Source organism: Arachis ipaensis, chromosome B09 (genome assembly GCF_000816755.2).
Source record: "Arachis ipaensis cultivar K30076 chromosome B09, Araip1.1, whole genome shotgun sequence".
NCBI lineage: Eukaryota > Viridiplantae > Streptophyta > Magnoliopsida > Fabales > Fabaceae > Arachis > Arachis ipaensis.
The window spans coordinates 32,323,899-32,342,440 of NC_029793.2; the positions used below are offsets into that span (position 1 = coordinate 32,323,899).

General features: G+C 38.8%; 1 protein-coding gene across 3 annotated transcripts; it reads left to right on the forward strand.

Moving 5' to 3' along the window:
- LOC110267046 lies at positions 542 to 3,976 on the forward strand. Of its 3 annotated transcripts, none has more exons than XM_021112166.1 (5): positions 542 to 1,214; positions 1,351 to 1,589; positions 1,970 to 2,256; positions 2,369 to 2,770; positions 3,473 to 3,976. In XM_021112166.1, the coding sequence occupies exons 1-3, from the start codon at positions 593 to 595 to the stop codon at positions 2,129 to 2,131; spliced, it is 1,023 nt and encodes a 340-aa protein (XP_020967825.1). In that variant the 5' UTR covers positions 542 to 592; the 3' UTR covers positions 2,132 to 2,256; positions 2,369 to 2,770; positions 3,473 to 3,976. The 3 variants fall into 3 exon arrangements, with proteins under 3 accessions (XP_020967825.1, XP_020967824.1, XP_020967826.1); XM_021112165.1 differs by having other exon boundaries at positions 3,476 to 3,694; XM_021112167.1 differs by lacking the exons at positions 1,970 to 2,256; positions 2,369 to 2,770; positions 3,473 to 3,976 and adding an exon at positions 1,677 to 1,799 and having other exon boundaries at positions 543 to 1,214.

The following is an 18,542-nucleotide window of genomic DNA, read 5'->3' on the forward strand; positions in this document are numbered from 1 at the left end:
CAGTTTGACCCTAACATAAGAGAGCCACATGAATCGGCAAATAGTCCGATACCCTTGATGATATTGGCGATGTAGACTTGGTTAGACAGGGTGTGCGACCCACTATTGTTGATGTGACACCGAACAAGATCAAACCTAACCACAAAGAAATAGAGTCTGATGATTTTGACAGTGAAGCTGAAATTGAGGTAGTACAAAAATTGTCCATGATGCTTTATTTGTTCATGATGCTTTATATGTGGCTGCCATATGATTTATTTGTACAAAAATTGATATGACAATAGTGGTCCATAGCCCTCTTAAAATATGTGGCTGTCATATAATTTATTTATCCATCAAGCTTTATTTGTTCATACTTTATTTGTTCCTGAAATCTCAATGTTTGTTTACTTTATTATGTGGCTGCCGTATGATAATGCATATGTCTATTTCTTTATTAGTTTTGATGCTTTATTTTTCTCTCTTCATGCAATTTAATTATGTTGATGCTTTATTTGACATTTTTTAATACAGGATGAACAATGAAGGAAATCCCAAAAGAAAAAGGTTAAGTACCCTATCACAAATAGAGTCACAAAGAAGTCCCTTGAAGATGAGGAGTCCAGTAAAAAATTCAGGAAAAATACAATTCACAAGTGCTTATGCATTGCTAAAACAATTTCAAATCAAAAGGGAGCATGTTTTAGCTGCATGTGGGGATAGTAGTAAACATGAGACAATGAAAAAGGGAAAGATGCCGAAAAAGAAGCTGACAAGAGTTGACGATGAAGGTCAAAGCAAAATGGCAACCAAGAAGATAACAAACATGAAAGATCGTGAAGATCAAATCAAGATGCCAACAAAGAACTGCAATGAAGAAAATCATCTAGTCAAGATGAAAGCCAATGAAATTGAGGGTCAAAGTGGGAAGAAGCCGTCTAAGAAGAAGGTGCCAATGAAGAAATCAAAGGTGGAAGATGATAAAACCAAGATGAATACCAATGACGCTGATGGTCAAAGCAAGAAGCCAACCAATAAGAAGATGCTGATGAAGAAATCGAATGAAGAAGATGCCAATGAAGAAGAACATAAGATTGAGTCTCTTATCCCAGCTATGACTTTGGATGAATTCTTCGAAAAATATGGGATATCGTTGGATGAAAATGATGAAGAATATGAATATGATTATGATGATCACAATCCAAGTGTTGGTGATAGTAGTGATAGTCAACTCGGTAATTCCTTTATCCTTTTTTTTTCAATAGCAAATAGTGAAAGACATCAACCTAACTCTTGTATTTAGTTGATTACTCTTTTATTTACTTTAATAGTATTCTTGTTAATATTCTCTAGTAATGACATTGGAAATAGGTACCAAAAAGAAAAAAGTTCGTGGTCCCACCCAACTCAAGCATATTCATGCTATGGAGACACAGATAGAGTTAACATGGTGCAACGACAGACCTATAGGCCCAACAAAGACACAGGTTCAATTGTTTAGTCGATTTTTAGGTACACTTGCAAGAAACTCTAATTTGGTCACGTTATTATATACTAGTTGGCAAGCTGTGTCAAGTGAGACTAAAACTTCAATGTTGGATTATGCAAAGGTAACTAGACCATTCTCCTTTTTAAATTGTTTACAATTAGGCTTAGCATTGTACGGTAAAATAACATAATTCACTGTTTATTCATAGTCTAAATATAAAATTCCAAGTGATGCTGAGCCTTGGGTGATAGATACCATTGGAGAGTCATAGAAGCAATTTAAGAAACGCATAAAAAAATATCACTATACACCATACAGCTCATTCAGAGAGATGATGAAAAATCATCCGATTACCGTACCTGAACTGTATTTTAGAAAATTAGTTCAATTTTGGAGTCTTGATATCATCAAAGTAAGTTATTTTCACAACTTTCTTGGCTTTATTAATGGTATCGTGTATTTAACTAACTTAATGTATTTTTACATTACAACAATATGTAGGTTATTTCTGACAAAAATCGTGAAAATAGATCCAAACAAAAATGGAATCATCGAATGGGTCTAGTTAGTTTTGAATTAGTACGAGCTGAATTGGTATTATATTTGTGCTTCGCATTTAAGTATCTTTGCATCTTTCATGTCATCTGTGCTGACTTCGAGTAATCTTTGTGGTTTCTTTGTAGCGTACAAAAAAAGAGGGCAATAAAGATCTATCACAGTCTGAGATGTTTGTTGTAACTCGTACTAACAAGAAAGGAGAGACTGATTCGGGAACACAAGAGACGATTGTGAGTTGTTTAGTTTCGTAGAAATGTACACTAAAAGAAATGTGTAAATCATTTTTTATATTTTTAGCATATACGCACATGAACTTATTTCAATTTTCCTTCTATGTAATAGGATCATCTTCAAAATTTGAAGCAAGATGGATACAGTGATGATGAAGCGCTTCAAACGGTTTTTGGAAAGGAGAGACATGGTAGAGTTCGTTTCTATGGTCGATCAGTCACAAAATTCTCTCTTAAAAAGGATAAGCAAATCCGACAAATGCAACAACAACATGCTGAAGTGGTTTCAACTATGGAGAAAAATCAAAATAACTTAACTTCCAAGTTGGATGGTTTAACGAGCTTGATCAAAACGGTGTTGCAACAAGTTAATCCTGGTATGAGTGCGGAACAAGTGCAAGTAATGATAGAAGCTGCCCAACAATCTCCGCCTGATGCAAGTAGTGTACCAAATGATGCGAGGCGAAGCATTCCTCCTTCACTGGGATCGAACCATGTGTCAAAAGATATGGAAGTAAGTACTGTCAAAATTAGTAGTTAAATTAATGGTGGCTGATTGCTTAATAGTGGGTGATTGCTGTTGATGTTAATTTTATTGTTGATTTTATTCGCTAATTGGCTCCATGAGTACATATTAAATAGAAGGGTAAGAAACTAATTACGAACTAAGATGCATAACCTACCATTGTTTCTCTTTAGAAGGTATAGAAAAATAGATAAAGCAATAATAATACATGAAGGTGAAGTGGTAGCAATCAGCATTGAATTAGTACTCAGTAATATATAGCAATCAGCATTATTATTATTTTAAAATTTACTTTGTCTATTGATTTCACACTCGATCTGGTTTTTCTGTTTCGCTGGTGTTGATTACTTGATTTGTTTGATGGGTTGGAAGCTAATAATAGTATTTCGGTATTACCTTATTTTTTAAGCTTCTATTTTGGTTGTGGTTGTTTCTTTGTGCTGGATTTTTTTCAGTTTTAAGCGACTTCAACAGGGGAGTTGAAGTTCCACTCAAAGATAGATTAAAAACAAATAAACATTACCAAATGGCTCAAAACCACATGCAAATACTCCTTGTTATTTAGTTGTTGAAATTTTCATATTGATTGACTTACTTAACTTGTACTCCATATTCATTACTCAACTGCACTGCATGTGCATCATCAAAAATATTTTTGTTCTGTTCTAACTTCTTTATTTCTTTTGCTAGTAGGAGGACATGATGTGAAGAAAATATGTTCTATACAAATATAAGATGGGATGGGTCTTATAATGATTTTGGTTATCTAAATGTATTATTTTGATGTGTTCTTTACATTTTGATAAGAGACTTTATCCGATAATACATGTAATGGATAAATTACACCCTATTTTGATTAGTGTTGTAATGGATATCTACTTTTTAATGAAACTTTTAGGATTTACATTTATTGAATTTCTCATTCTTAGATTTATTTTGTGATTATCATCATTTTGGAATGTGATTATGCTTCAAAAAAAATTCATAAAATAAAACAGGTTACCATAGATAACTTATGGCCACGATTTTAAGGAGGGGTGACCATAGATAAGCTATGGCCACGGTGAAAACAGTGACTATAGATAAGGCTATGGTCATGGTTTTAAGGCGGGGTGACCATAGACACTATGGTCACGGCAAAAAACCGTGACCATAGATAAGGCTATGGTCACGGTTTAAGGAGGGGTGACCATAGGGGCTATGGTCACGGCTAAAACCGTGACCATAGATAAGGCTATGGTCACGGTTTTTAGGTGGGGTGACCATAGAGGCTATGGTCATGGTTTTTGGTGGAGTGACCATAGAGGCTATGGTCACGGCCAAAACCGTGACCATAGATAAGGCTATGGTCACGGTTTTGGGAAGGAGTGACCATAGAGGCTATGGTCACGGTCAAAACCGTGACCATAGATATGGCTATGGTCATGGCCAAAACCGTGACCATAGATAAGGCTATGGTCACTGTTTTGGAAAGGGGTGACTATAGAGGCTATGGTCACGGTCAAAACCGTGACCATAGATATGGCTATGGTCACGGTTTTTGGTGGAGTGACCATAGAGGCTATGGTCACGGCCAAAACCGTGACCATAGATAAGGCTATGGTCATGGTTTTGGGAAGGGGTGACCATAGAGGCTATGGTCACGGTTTTGGGTGGAGTGACCATAGAGGCTATGGTCACGGCCAAAACCGTGACCATAGCCTTATCTATGGTCACGGTTTTGGGAAGGGGTGACTATAGAGGCTATGGTCACGGCCAAAACCGTGACCATAGATAGGCTATGGTTATGGTTTTATCGCGTGACCATAGATTAACCTATGGTCACGGTAAAAAAACGTGGCCTAAAGTGCCAGAATTTGAATATTACAACCGTGACCATAGAAACCATGACCATAGATAAAAAAACGATGACCATAGGTCTATGGCCACGAGAGAATAGGCCACGGCAGAAAAACCGTGACCATAGGTCAAAAACCGTGACCATAGACCTATGGTCACCCTTTTCACTAGCTATGGTCACGGTTTTTCACCGTGACCATAGACCTTTTTTTTGTATTGGTAGAGGAGGGAAATGCAGTGATTTCCAGTGAGGAAGACCTCAATGGACGTCCAATGGCCTCCAAGGAGTTCTCTAATGAGTAACCAAAGGAATCTGAGGCTCATACAGAGACCATAGAGATTCCACTAAACTTACTGTTGCCATTCATAAGCTCTAATGAGTGTTCTTCCTTTGAAGAGGATGAAGATATTATTGAAGAGCAAGTTGCTCAATATCTAGGAGCAATCATGAAGCTGAATGCCAAGCTATTTGGTAATGAGACTTGGGAGGATGAACCCCCATTGCTCATCAATGAACTAAATGATATGGTTCAACTGAAATTCCCTCAGAAGAAACAGGATCCTGGAAAGTTCTTAATACCTTGTACCATAGGCACCATGACCTTTGAGAAGGCTCTGTGTGACCTGGGGTCAGGGATCAACCTCATGCCCCTCTCTGTAATGGAGAAACTAGGGATCTTTGAGGTACAAGCTGCTAAAATCTCACTGGAGATGGCAGACAATTCAAGGAAACAGGCTTATAGACCTGTAGAGGATATCTTAGTGAAGGTTGAAGGCTATTACATCCCTGCTGACTTCATAATCCTAGACACTGAGAAGGATGAAGATGATTCCATCATCCTTGGAAGACCCTTCCTAGCCACAGCAAGAGCTGTGATTGATGTGGACAGAGGAGAGCTAGTCCTTCAATTGAATGAGGACTACCTTGTGTTTAAGGTTCAAGGATCTTCTTCTGCAACCATGGAGAGGAAGCATGAAAAGCTTCTCTCAATACAGAGTCAAACAAAGCCTCCACACTCAACTTCTAAGTTTGGTGTTGGGAGGCCACCATTAAGCTCTGAGTCTCTGTGAAGCTCTCTAAGAGCTTCACTGTCAAGCTATTAACATTGAAGAAGCGCTTGTTAGGAGGCAACCCAATATTATTTAATTATATTCACTTATTTTCCATTGTTATTTTATGTTTTCTTTAGGTTGATGATCATGTGAAGTCACAAAAACAAATGAAAAATAAAAAAACAGAATGAAAAACAGCATCAAAAATAGCACACCTTGGAGGACAGGCTTACTAGCGTTTAAACGCCAGTAAGGATAGCAGAATGGGCGTTTAACGCCAGAAAGGGCTGTCTGGCATCTGGCTGGCGTTAAACGCCAGAAATGGGCATCTGGCTGGCGTTTAACGCCAGAAATGGGCAGCAAACTGGCATTTAACGCCAGGAAAGGTAGCAGAGCTAGCGTTAAATGCCAGATTTGGCACAGAGTGGGCGTTTGAATGCCAGAATGGTGCAGGGACTCAAATTCCTTGACACCTCAGGATCTGTGGACCCCACAGGATCCCCACGTACCCCACCTCTTCTTCTCTCCTCTTCACACCTTTCCATAACACTCTTCCCCAAACACCCTTGACCAATCCCATCAATAACTCTTCCCCAAATACCACTCACTTATCAAATCTTACCCTCTTCTCCATAATCTCTTCACCACTCAACTCTATCCATCATAAAACCCTACCTACCTCACCATTTAAATTGAAACCATTTCCCTCCCAAACTCAAATCCTCATACACGGCTACCCTCTCTCTCCTACCCTATAAATACCCCTCCTCACTACCTCCACTTTCACACATCACAAACACTTCTTCCCCCTTGGCCGAACCTCTCACCCCCCTCCATCTCCTCCATTTCTTCTTCTTCTACTCATTTCTTTCTTCTTTTGCTCGAGGACGAGCAAATATTTTAAGTTTGGTGTGGAAAAAGCTCTGCTTTTTGTTTTTCCATAACCATTAATGGCACCTAAGACCGGAGAAATCTCTAGAAAGAAGAAAAGGAAGGTAATTGCTTCTACCTCCGAGTCATGGGAGATGGAGAGATTCATCTCAAAAGCCCATCACTAAGAAAAGGATGGAGCAAACAAGAGAGCCCACTCATGGACCTCAACAAGAGCATGAGGATATTCCTCATCATGAAATCCCTGAGATGCCTCAAGGGATGCACTTTCCTCCACAAAACTATTGGGAAAATCAACACCTCCTTAGGAGAATTATGTTCCAACATGGGACAACTAAGGATGGAGCACCAAGAGCATTCCATCCTCCTCCATGAAATTAGAGAAGACCAAAGAACTATGAGGGAGGAGCAACAAAGGCAAGGAAGAGACATAGAGGAGCTCAAGCACTCCATAAGATCTTTAAGAGGAAGAACTAGCCGCCATCACTAAGGTGGACCCGTTCTTTAATCTCCTTGTTTTTATTTTTTCTGTTTTTCGAATTATATGCTTTATGTTTTGTCTATGTTTGTGTCTTTATTACATGATCATTAGTGTCTAGTTTCTATGTCTTAAAGCTATGAATGTCCTATGAATCCTTCACCTTTCTTAAATGAAAAATGTTTTTAATTGCAAAAGAACTAGAAATGCATGATTTTAAATTATATCTTGAAATTAGCTTAATTATTTTGATGTGGTGGCAATACCTTTTATTTTCTGAATGAATGATTGAACAGTGCATATTTTTGAATTTGTTGTTTATGAATGTTAAAATTGTTGGCTCTTGAAAGAATAATGAAAAAGGAGAAATGTTATTGATAATCTGAAAAATCATAAAATTGATTCTTGAAGCAAGAAAAAGCAGGGAATAGCAAAAGCTTGTGACAAAAAAAAAGAAGCGAAAAAAAAAAGAAAAAGAAAAAGCAAGCAGAAAAAGCCAATAACCCTTTAAACCAAAAGGCAAGGGTAAATAAAAAGGATCCAAGGCTTTGAGCATTAATGGATAGGAGGGCCCAAAGGAATAAAATCCTGGCCTAAGCGGCTAAACCAAGCTGTCCCTAACCATGTGCTTGTGGCGTGAAGGTGTCAAGTGAAAAGCTTGAGACTGAGCGGTTAAAGTCGTGGTCCAAAGCAAAAAAAGAGTGTGCTTAAGAGCTCTGGACACCTCTAACTGGGGACTCTAGCAAAGCTGAGTCACAATCTAAAAAGGTTCACCCAGTTATGTGTCTGTGGCATTTGTGTATCCGGTGGTAATATTGGAAAACAAAATGCTTAGGGTCACGGCCAAGACTCATAAAGTAGCTGTGTTCAAGGATCAACATACTGAACTAAGAGAATCAATAACACTATCTGAATTCTGAGTTCCTATAGATGCCAATCATTCTGAACTTCAAAGGATAAAGTGAGATGCCAAAACTGTTCAGAAGCAAAAAGGCTATAAGCCCCGCTCATCTAATTGAAACTAATCTTCATTGATAAGTTTAGAATTTATTGTATTTTCTCTTCTTTTTATCCTATTTTGTTTTCAGTTGCTTGGGAACAAGCAACAATTTAAGTTTAGTGTTGTGATGAGCGGATAATTTATACCCTTTTTGGCATTGTTTTTACATAGTTTTTAGTATGTTTTAGTTACTTTTTATTATATTTTTATTAGTTTTTATTCAAAAATCACATTTCTGGACTTTACTATGAGTTTGTGTGTTTTTCTGTGATTTTAGGTATTTTCTGGCTAAAAAAGGACTGCAGATGCTGTTGGATTCTGACCCTCCTGCACTCAAAGTGGATTTTCTGGAATTACAGATACCCGATTGGCGCGCTCTTAATTGCGTTGAAACCTAGACATTCTGGGCTTTCCAGCAATATATAATAGTCCATACTTTGCCCGAGATTTGATGGCCCAAACTGGCATCCAAAACCAGCCTAAAACATATTGGCGTAAAACGCCCAAACTGGCACCAGAATTGGAGTTAAACGCCCAAACTGACACCAAAGCTGGCGTTTAACTCCAGGAACAGCCTATGCATGTGTAAAGCTCAATGCTCAGTCCAAGCACACACCAAGTGGGCTCCGAAAGTGGATTTCTGCACTACCTGCACATAGTTACTCATTTTCTATAACCCTAGGCTACTAGTTTAGTATAAAAACTACTTTTAGAGATTTATTTTATGTCTTTGGTTGATCATATGCTATCATAGACTATTTTCACGTTTGGAGGCTGGCCTCACGGCCATGCCTAGACCTTTTTCACTTATGTATTTTCTACGATGGAGTTTCTACACCCTATAGATTAAGGTGTGGAGCTCTGCTGTTCTTTATGAATTAATGCAATTACTACTGTTTTTCTATTTAATTCATGCCTACTTCTTCTCCAACATATACTCTCATACTTAATTCAGTTAAGTTAGAATGAAGGAGTGACCCATGACAATCACCCAATCTTCGTTACTCGCTTAGCCAAGATCGCGTGCCTGACAACCACAAAGCGATCTACATGATGTTCAACGTAGTCATTGGACGACAGCCGGAGTATATTCTCTTGGGTTTCTAATCAACGACTCACATCGTCTCTCCTGACAACAGAGCATCTAGATTTGAGATTAGAACCTTTGTGGTATAAGCTAGAACCATTGGCAGCATTCCTAAGATTCGGAAAGTGTAAACCTTGTCTGTGGTATTCCAAGTAGGATCCGAGAAGGGATGACTGTGACGAGCTTCAAACTTGGGAATGTTGGGTGCAGTGACAGTGTGCAAAAGGACAGTAGTCCTATTCCGACACTAGCGGGAACCAACAGATGATTAGCCGTGCGGTGACAGCGCATATGGATTTGTTTTCATCCGAGAGGATCATACAGCTTGCCATGGAAGGAGGTAACGCATGGTTGAAAGAAGGCAATAGGAAAGCAGAGGTTCAGAAGCAACAAAGCATCTCCATACGCTTATCTAAAATTCCCACCAGTGAATTACATAACTTTATTTTATTTTAAGTTTTATTTATGTTTTAATTATCAAAACCTCATAACCAATTGAATCCGCCTGACTGAGATTTACAAGGATGACCATAGCTTGCTTCAAACCGACAATCTCCGTGGGATCGACCCTTACTCACATAAGGTTTATTACTTGGACGACCCAGTGCACTTGCTGGTTAGTTACGCGGAGTTGTGAAGAAGTGTTGAGATCACGATTTCACCGTACCAGTAATCCTCCTAGGTGCTGCCATCCTATCTGCACGTGAATCAACTGAATCAGTAGTAAAGGATCTTGTTTCCTCCTCAGATGGCGGTTCAGATTCGCCCTCAGATGAGACTGGTGAATCGATAACAATCACTTCACCATCCTCTGAGGCTAACATGCGCCGAGCTCGCCTAATACGTGAAAGAGTTCTTTCAATTTCAGGATCAAATGCAGCTAAGCTCGGATCAGCCATTGAACGCGTTATTCAATGAAAGAAACATACAGATCATGGTAATAAAATAAAATAAAATATGCAAATAAAATAGAAATATGTACACTAATTAATAATTTAGCACACAATTGCAACTCCCCGGCAACGGCGCCAAAAATTGATGTGTGGCAGAAATTAGAACAATTAAGAGATTATAATATAAGAACAGCGTTGCGAGTATAGCTCTTAACCAGCAAAAATCTGCCTCATCAATTTAGAAAGGTTGTCACAAAAGTTTAGAATAAAAAATACTGGGAGTATGAGTCCCAGGTCATCCCCCAACGAGTTTCTTGAAAGGGTGCTAAGTTATTAATCAGGAGTTTTCCGAGGATTTTGAGAGTTGAATGACAGAAAATAAATAATTGTAATTTAAAAGAGAAATATATGTTTCAATTAAAAATCCTTGACTGGGGGAATGATTAATTGGAAGTTCTATCCTTGTTGGAAATTTCTCAAGTGTAGTATAAAGAAGTTGTTGTTTTCACTTAGTTAACCCTTACTAAATAAAGGAAAGTCAAGTAATTGAGCTAATTCTTATTCGCAAATCCTAGTCCTCTCCCGTGGGAAGGTCTAGTGTTAGTAAATACAGAATTAGCCAACAACTTCCAATTTAACTAATCACTTAAGCATTCCAACTCAAGTGTCTCCTCTTAATCAACCCCCATGTCAAGTTGGGAATCTACTCCATTGACATGAAAATTACTTGCATAAAATTAAAAAGGGAATAAAAGAAAGACATGATAGACAATAACTGCAATTTAATTGAAACTAAAAGTAATCCTTTTCATTAACAATCCATGAAAATAATCCAATTGTAACTTTAAACAAGAATTAAGAATATGGAATAAATAAAAGAGTAAGGAAACAAACTAGAATAGCATCTTCAACGGAGGTGATGACTCTTCAATATCCAAAAGCAAAAGCAATAAACTATGAATGTAAAGAAAACCTAGAGGAAGAGTAATTTTTCTCTCTAGATTCCGATCTAAAATCCTAAAACTATGCTAATGAGAATGTGTCTTGAGTCTCTGCATGTTCCTTGGCTCTAATATGTGTTTCTGGGCCAGAAATTGGGTCAAAACTTGGCCCGAAATCGCCCCCATCATTTTCTGTTATTTCTGCAGATCGCGCATGTCACGCGAACGCATCAGTCACGCGTGCGCATCGCTGGTCGTTTTGGCGTGTCACGCATACGCGTCATCCACGCGTGCGCGTCTTTTGTGCAAACTCCAACCCACGCATACGCGTCAGGCACGCGCACGCATCGTTGCAATTTTCTCCATGTCGCGCGCACGCGTGAGCCATGCATGCACGTCGATGCTCGCTTGTTATCTCCTTGGTTTCTTGTGTTCCTTCCATTTTTGCAAGCTTCCTCTCCATCCTCTAAGCCATTCCTGCCCTATAAAGCCTGAAATACTTAACACACGGATCACGGCATCGAATGGTATAAAGGAGAATTAAAATATACAAATTAAAGATCTCTAGGAAGCAAGTTTTCAACCATAAAACAAAACTAGGAAGGGATTGTAAAATCATGCAAATCATATGAATAAGTAGGTAAAGACTTGATGAAACCACTCAATTAAACACAAGATAAACCGTAAAATAGTAGTTTTATCACTTCTCTCTTGACATTCTTGCATCTCGGCAATGACATCGTCAAAGGCTCGGTGCAAAATTCTGGTTAGCTCCTAGGACTCTGACGTAAATTCACAGATATTGTGTGACCAAAACACCAAATCATTGAATCCCTTGCTTCTTAGCTCCAGTAGCGGCTCGTCTTGGTTGCTCTTGATGTGCAGATGCCTCCTCTTTATGTTCTTGCTCTAGCATTCCAGTATGTATTTCAGTGTCACGTTATCTACTCGCTCGAAGCTTAAGACGCTCAGGGAATGGCGGCACAGTATGCCCCTTGACTCAAACAGCAGGCACTGGCACTTTACCTCTCGTGATACTGCATCGTAGGTGACAAATAACTTGTTGAATGTGGAGTTAGAAACCTGATTTACGACTTTGTATGTTGTGAAACCTAGGGTGGAATGCATTGATCTTGTGATGCAGTTCACCTTTTCTCTGAATTTTCCTTGAACTTTCCTGAACTTCTTGTGGGTATACACGTGCTGAAACTAGGCCTCTATTGGTGATTTTGTTATGCATGGTATCACGGTGTGAAAATCTGCAGCGTCGAATTCTCTCTCTTTCTCTCTCTTTACTCTCTACTTGCTAGGCAATTGTCGTATTGCTTCACGAATTGACTCAAGGAGCTATTGCGTGTGATGAACTTGTTGAAAAATGTGTGCAAGCTCTCGCACCTTTGTGTGCTTCTCATCTCAGCCCAGAAGTGGTGATCCAGGTAAACTTGAATCCATATATGCCGATCTTCGTATAGCTCTGCATAATGAACCAAAAACATGAGCTAGGATAGACCGAAATTTGTGCACGTTTAAATTGAAAAAGCAACAGCGTGAAAATAATTCGAATTAAAACCTTGGTTACTTGAGAGCCACTTGTTGCCTCCGAGGCCGTACTTTATGTGAAAATCGTTCTAGTTTCTGTCGAATGCATCTTTTGTGAACGAGTTCCAAATGACGTGGCTCATCTCTTGTTCTATTTCTTCGTGTCGCTTGTAGCCGTTTAGTTTGTTTAGGATCTTCTTCATGATGTGCCAAATGCACCACCGGTGAATTGTTGTTGGCATGCACATCTCGATGGCTCTTTGCATCGATGCGCATTGGTTGGTAAGAATGCCTTTTGGTACCTTCCCTCCCATGCAACGGAGCCAACACTCGAATAGCCATTTGAATGATTGGGTATCCTCATTTTTCATCAGGGCGTATCCGAGAAGTGTCGACTGACTGTCATGATTCACGCTCACAAAAGAACAAAAAACCAGATTGTACCTGCATAAATGGACACTCTCACAATGTGATGAACTAAAATGTGTAGATTTGGTGAATTTAAAGACTTAATTTGGGTGAACCGAATTAAGTGAACAACTTGGCACTCTTCTGTTATCTGTTTAGATAGCTGCTGTCTTGTCTGATCCAATTGTACTTCCATATTCCTGTTAGCATTTTTAGTGTCTTGTAGCATCTCTTTAAATTCTACTAACTATTTTGTTATAAAAAGCAATTGCTGATTGAGTTCAGCAACTTGTTCTGGAGGACTAAGTTCAGAGGATACTGCTTTAGCCTCTTCTTTCATGGAGGACTCACTACTTAAGTACAGATGCTGATTTCTAGCAACTGTATCAATGAGCTCTTGAGCCTCTTCAATTGTCTATCTCATATGTATAGATCCACCAGCTGAGTGGTCTAGAGACATCTGGGCCTTTTCTGTAAGTCCATAGTAAAAGATGTCTAACTGTACCCATTCTGAAAACATTTCAGAGGGACATTTCCTTAGCATCCCTCTGTACCTTTCTCAGGCATTATAAAGAGATTCATTATCCTCTTGTTTAAAGCCTTGGATGTCCAGCCTTAGCTGTGTCATCCTTTTTGGAGGGAAAAATTGATTCAAGAATTTGTCTGATAACTGTTTCCATGTTCTTATGCTTGTTGTGGGTTGGTTATTTAACCACCTCTTAGCTTGATCTTTTACAGCAAATAGAAATAGTAACAATCTGTAGACATCCTGATCTACTTCCTTATCACGTACTATGTCAGCAATTTGTAAGAACTGTGCTAGAAACTCAGTAGGTTCTTCCTGTGGAAGACCGGAATACTGGCAATTTTGCTGTACCATGATAATGAGCTGAAGGTTTAGCTCAAAACTGCTGGCTCTGATGGGGGGTATACAGATACTACTCCCATATGAGGTAGTAGTGGGGTTAGCATATGACCCCAGAGTTCTTCTGGACTGTTCATTTCCAGTTAGATCCATGATGGAGAGAAAGGGAGATGATGTGGATTGTGAATAAAAATTTTATTCCCTTTTTTTTTAATTTAACGAAATTAAAAATAAAGTAAATAAATAAAATGAGGAACATGTAATTCGAAAAATTGAAAGAAAAATAAAGGCATGCAATTGACACCAAACTTAAAACATGAGACTAAACTCAGACATAAGACTAAATTATGAGGTTATTGGTTTTTATTTATTTATTAAAAATTTCGTAAAGAAATTTAGAAAAATAAAACAAGGATTTTAAAAATTTTAACAAGAACAATAATAAAAGACTCAAAGACAAATCACAGATGAATAAAGAAAAATAAAAATTTTTGAAAGATTTTTGAAAAGAAAATAAAAGACTCAAATTTAGTGACTCTATACCAACCAAAAAGGTAAATTCTTCCTAATCTAAGCAACAAGATGAACCGTCAGTTGTCCAAACTCGAACAATCCCTGGCAACGGCGCCAAAAACTTGGTGCACGAAATTGTGATCACACTTTTCACAACTCTGCACAACTAACCAGCAAGTGCACTGGGTCGTCCAAGTAATACCTTACGTGAGTAAGGGTCGATCCCACGGAGATTGTCGGCTTGAAGCAAGCTATGGTTATCTTGTAAATCTTAGTCAGGAGATTAATGATAAGAATGATTCTGTTTATGAAAAGTAAATAACATGAAATAAATGGTACTTGTTATTCAGTAATGAGGAACATGTTGAGGTTCTAGAGATGCTCTGTCGTCTGAATCTCTGCTTTCTTACTGTCTTCTTCTCCAAACACGCATGGCTTCCTTCAATGGCAAGCTGTATGTTGGTGGATCACCGTTGTCAATGGCTACCATCCGTCCTCTCGGATGAAAAATACCAGGCACGATTTCTGTACAGCTAATCAACTGTTGGATCTCTCGTCTCGGATGAAAAATACCAGGTACAACTACCGCACGGCTAATCATCTGTCGGTTCTCACTTGTGTCGGAATAGGATCTCTCTATCCTTTTGCACACTGTCATTGCACCCAACATTCATGAGTTTGAAGCTCGTCACAGTCATCCCATTCCAGATCCTACTCGGAATACCACAGATAAGGTTTAGACTTTCTGGATCTCAAGAATGCTGCCAATTGGTTCTAGCCTCTACCACGAAGGTTCTAATCCCACGGACTCGGTCCGTGGATTAGAGACTGGTGCGGAATTTAAAGTCCACAAACTAACTGGCAAGTGCACCGGGTCATACCAAGTAATACCTTACGTGAGTAAGGGTCGATCCCACGAGGATTGATGGATTGAGCAACAATAGTATTTGATAGGCTTAGTTAGACAAACAGAAAACAGTGTTTGAATATTCAAAGAGCATTAAAAAGTAGACAGGGAAATTATTAATTTGGGAATAAAATATGGAGAAGATATTTAAGGCTTCAGAGTTGTCTATTTTTCTGGATTAACTTTTCTTACTAACTATTTTAATTATGTAGGATTTAATTTATGGCAAACTATATGTGACTAGACCCTAATTCCTTAGACCTTTCTAGTCTCCTCTAAAATTCATTAACTGCCAATTCCTTGGTCAATTAATTCCAATTAGAAGCTACATGATCAAATTCCAGTTTATATGCCACAAAAATTCTAATTACCCAAAAAAAGGATTATCTGTCACATATCCCGTTAAATCCAGATAATTAAATTTTAGGAGAATATGTTTTCAAGCTATTGTTCAAGTAAAGAGCTTTTCCAAGTTATACAAGAACTCAAATAGAAAGAGGGTCATACTTCCGTTCCACCTAAATTCATAAAATGAAGAGCAAAAACAATTCTTAAATTATAAATCCATGCATAAATTAAAATAGAAAAAGCAATAAAATTAATCCATACAAATAGACAGAGCTCCTAACCTTAACAATGGAGGTTTAGTTGCTCATGGTTCAGAGTAGAAAACTAGGATTGTAAATTGGAATTGGAATAATGTTGTGGTGGTATCCCTTGTTAACTAATTGGGATCCTTTTATATCGAATCCTAATAAATTTAAAATTCAAATTTCTAAAACTAAAATAATATGTTTTCCTAAAAATAATATTTTAATTTAAATCAGAATAATTAGCAAGTCTTCAGTTGATGGGTGGGACCACTTGTTTTGTCTATTCTGCAGCTTCTAATCTGTGTTTTCTGGGCTGGAAACTGGGTCAAAACAGCCCAGAAATTGCCCCCAGTATTTTTCTGCGTTTTCTGTACGTGGCGCATGTCACGTGTACGCGTTAGTCACGTGTACGCGTCGATGGTCTTTTTCGCGAGTCACGCGGATGCATCGGTCACGTGCACGCGTCGCTGTGCAAATCTTCAAATCACGCGTATGCGTCAGTCACGCGCACGCATCGCCATGGAAAGCTCCAAATCACGCGTACGCGTCAGTCACGCGTACGCGTCGCTCCTCGCTGCCATCTCCTTTGATTCTTGTGCTGCAGAAACTCCATCAAATTCTGCCAAATGCTACCTAAAATAAACAAAATTGTAAAAGACTCAAAGTAGCATCCATATTGGCTAAAAGATAATTAATTCTTTATTAAATTCAACAAATTAGATGCAAATTCACTAGAAAAAGATAGGAAAGATGCTCACGCATCAGAACACCAAGCTTGAACTGTTGCTTGTCCTCAAGCAACCAAAACTAATATAAGCTTAGGATGTGAATTTGCATGAGAATGAGAGTTCGATTAAGCTCATGCCTCTTCTTATAGTGGGGTTTACAACTGTAATCCTGAATAGTTTTGGCATCTCACTTTATCCTTTGAAGTTCAGAATGATTGGCATCCATAGGAACTCAGAATTCAGATAGTGTTATTGATTCTTCTAGTTCAGTATGTTGATTCTTGAACACAGCTACTTTATGAGTCTTGGCCGTGACCCTAAGCATTTTGTTTTCCAATATTACCACCAGATACATAAATGCCACAGACACCTAACTGGGTGAACCTTTTCAGATTGTGACTCAGCTTTGCTAGAGTCCCCAGTTAGAGGTGCCCAAAAGAATCACAGAAAATACCACCACATTTAAGTAAGTAAGACTACTCTTAAAATTAACTCAATTTCTCATGCAATACATCACTTCTGTAATTTTTTTTTATTTGAATTCAAGTTCAGTGAGTAATGCATGAGACCTCTTTTTAGAATTAAAGTAATTAAGAGAAAACTAAACTAGACCTAGGATTCTAGCTAATAAAGGATCATGCAACAAACAAAGCAAAATAGCAAAAAAGTGGAACATAACATAGTAAAAGCGGGAAGGAATATAGAATGAAAGGAACTTAACCACCTTAGTTATCCTAGCGGTCGTTTTATTCTTCAGGTTGTGCTCCTCAGTGAAGATGATTCGCCTCCCTTTTTGGTGCCATAAAATTAGACAGCAAACCCATAAGCGAAGCGTCAACACCAAACTTAAAGTTTTGCTTGTCCTCAAGCAAAGAAGAACTGAAAACAAAAACAAATACTAAGATAAAAGAAGAATAAAAGGATAAAAGAATAAGAGAAAATTAGGATTTGGGGGGTGGATGATTTGAAATCAGGTGCTGAGGTAGTTTAATTGGGGGTCGCATGCGACGCGGAAGCGTAAGGCACGCGTAAGCGTGGAACGCATGAATTTCAAGTGACGCGTACGCGTCGGAGACGTGTACATGTGGACGGCCAGGATGGAAAAACGACGCGAACGCATCAGGGATGCGTCCACGTGGTGGGGCTTGTGCGCCCAGCACATTTCCAGCCCCACACCGGCATAACTCTCTGGCCAAAACACCTTTTACGCTGATTTTACTCATCCACGCGTGCGCGTGCTTGACGCGGACGCGTAGAGTGCCAAAATCGCAAGTGACGCGGACGCATCATAGACGCGTACACGTGAACAAGTTTATGCGCAAGGCACCATTCCTGCGCCACTCTCGCACAACTCTCTGTCAAATTTTATTTTTCACGAACACACATATGACGCGTACGCGTCAGCGACGCTTGCGCGTTGTGTGCTCTTTTTTTTTTTTTGAAATTGTTCGGTTCCTGTTCTAAGATAGCTGCATGATCTGAAAAACAGTAAAAAATTTAGTAAAAATCAAATAAGGAAGCAAACTACTACTACGAAAAATAGCTAATAAGGATACGAAATTATCGGGTTGCCTCCCGACAAGCGCTTCTTTAGCGTCACTAGCTTGACGGTCAGTTCTGCTAGTTCAGCAGATGAATGGACCTCTAGCGATCAATCTCGCCTCCAAGATAGTGCTTCAACCTCTGGCCATTCACTGTAAACTTCCTGTCAGAATTCCCTTCCTGTATTTCCACATGACCATATGGTAAAGCTCTGGTAACCACAAACGGTCCTGACCACCGGGATTTCAGCTTTCCGGGAAAGAATTTGAGCCTTGAATCATACAGAAGCACTCTTTGTCCTGGCTCAAAGACTCTGATGGCAATCTTCTTGTCATGCAGCAGCTTGGTTCTTTCCTTATACAGCTTGGCATTCTCATAGGCTAAATATCTGAATTCATCAAGCTCATTCAACTGAAGCATCTGCTTAATTCCTGCAGCTTCTGAATCAAGATTCAGGTACCTGATTTCCCAGTAAGCCTTGTG

What these genes read in the sequence shown, in the direction of transcription:
- LOC110267046 (XM_021112166.1), top strand. Translation starts at nt 593, where the DNA reads ATGAGGAGTCCAGTAAAAAATTCAGGAAAAATACAATTCACAAGTGCT. An exon ending in TAGTAGTGATAGTCAACTCG is followed by an intron (nt 1,215 to 1,350) that starts GTAATTCCTTTA and finishes CATTGGAAATAG; the next exon opens with GTACCAAAAAGAAAAAAGTT. An exon ending in CAATGTTGGATTATGCAAAG is followed by an intron (nt 1,590 to 1,969) that starts GTAACTAGACCA and finishes AACAATATGTAG; the next exon opens with GTTATTTCTGACAAAAATCG.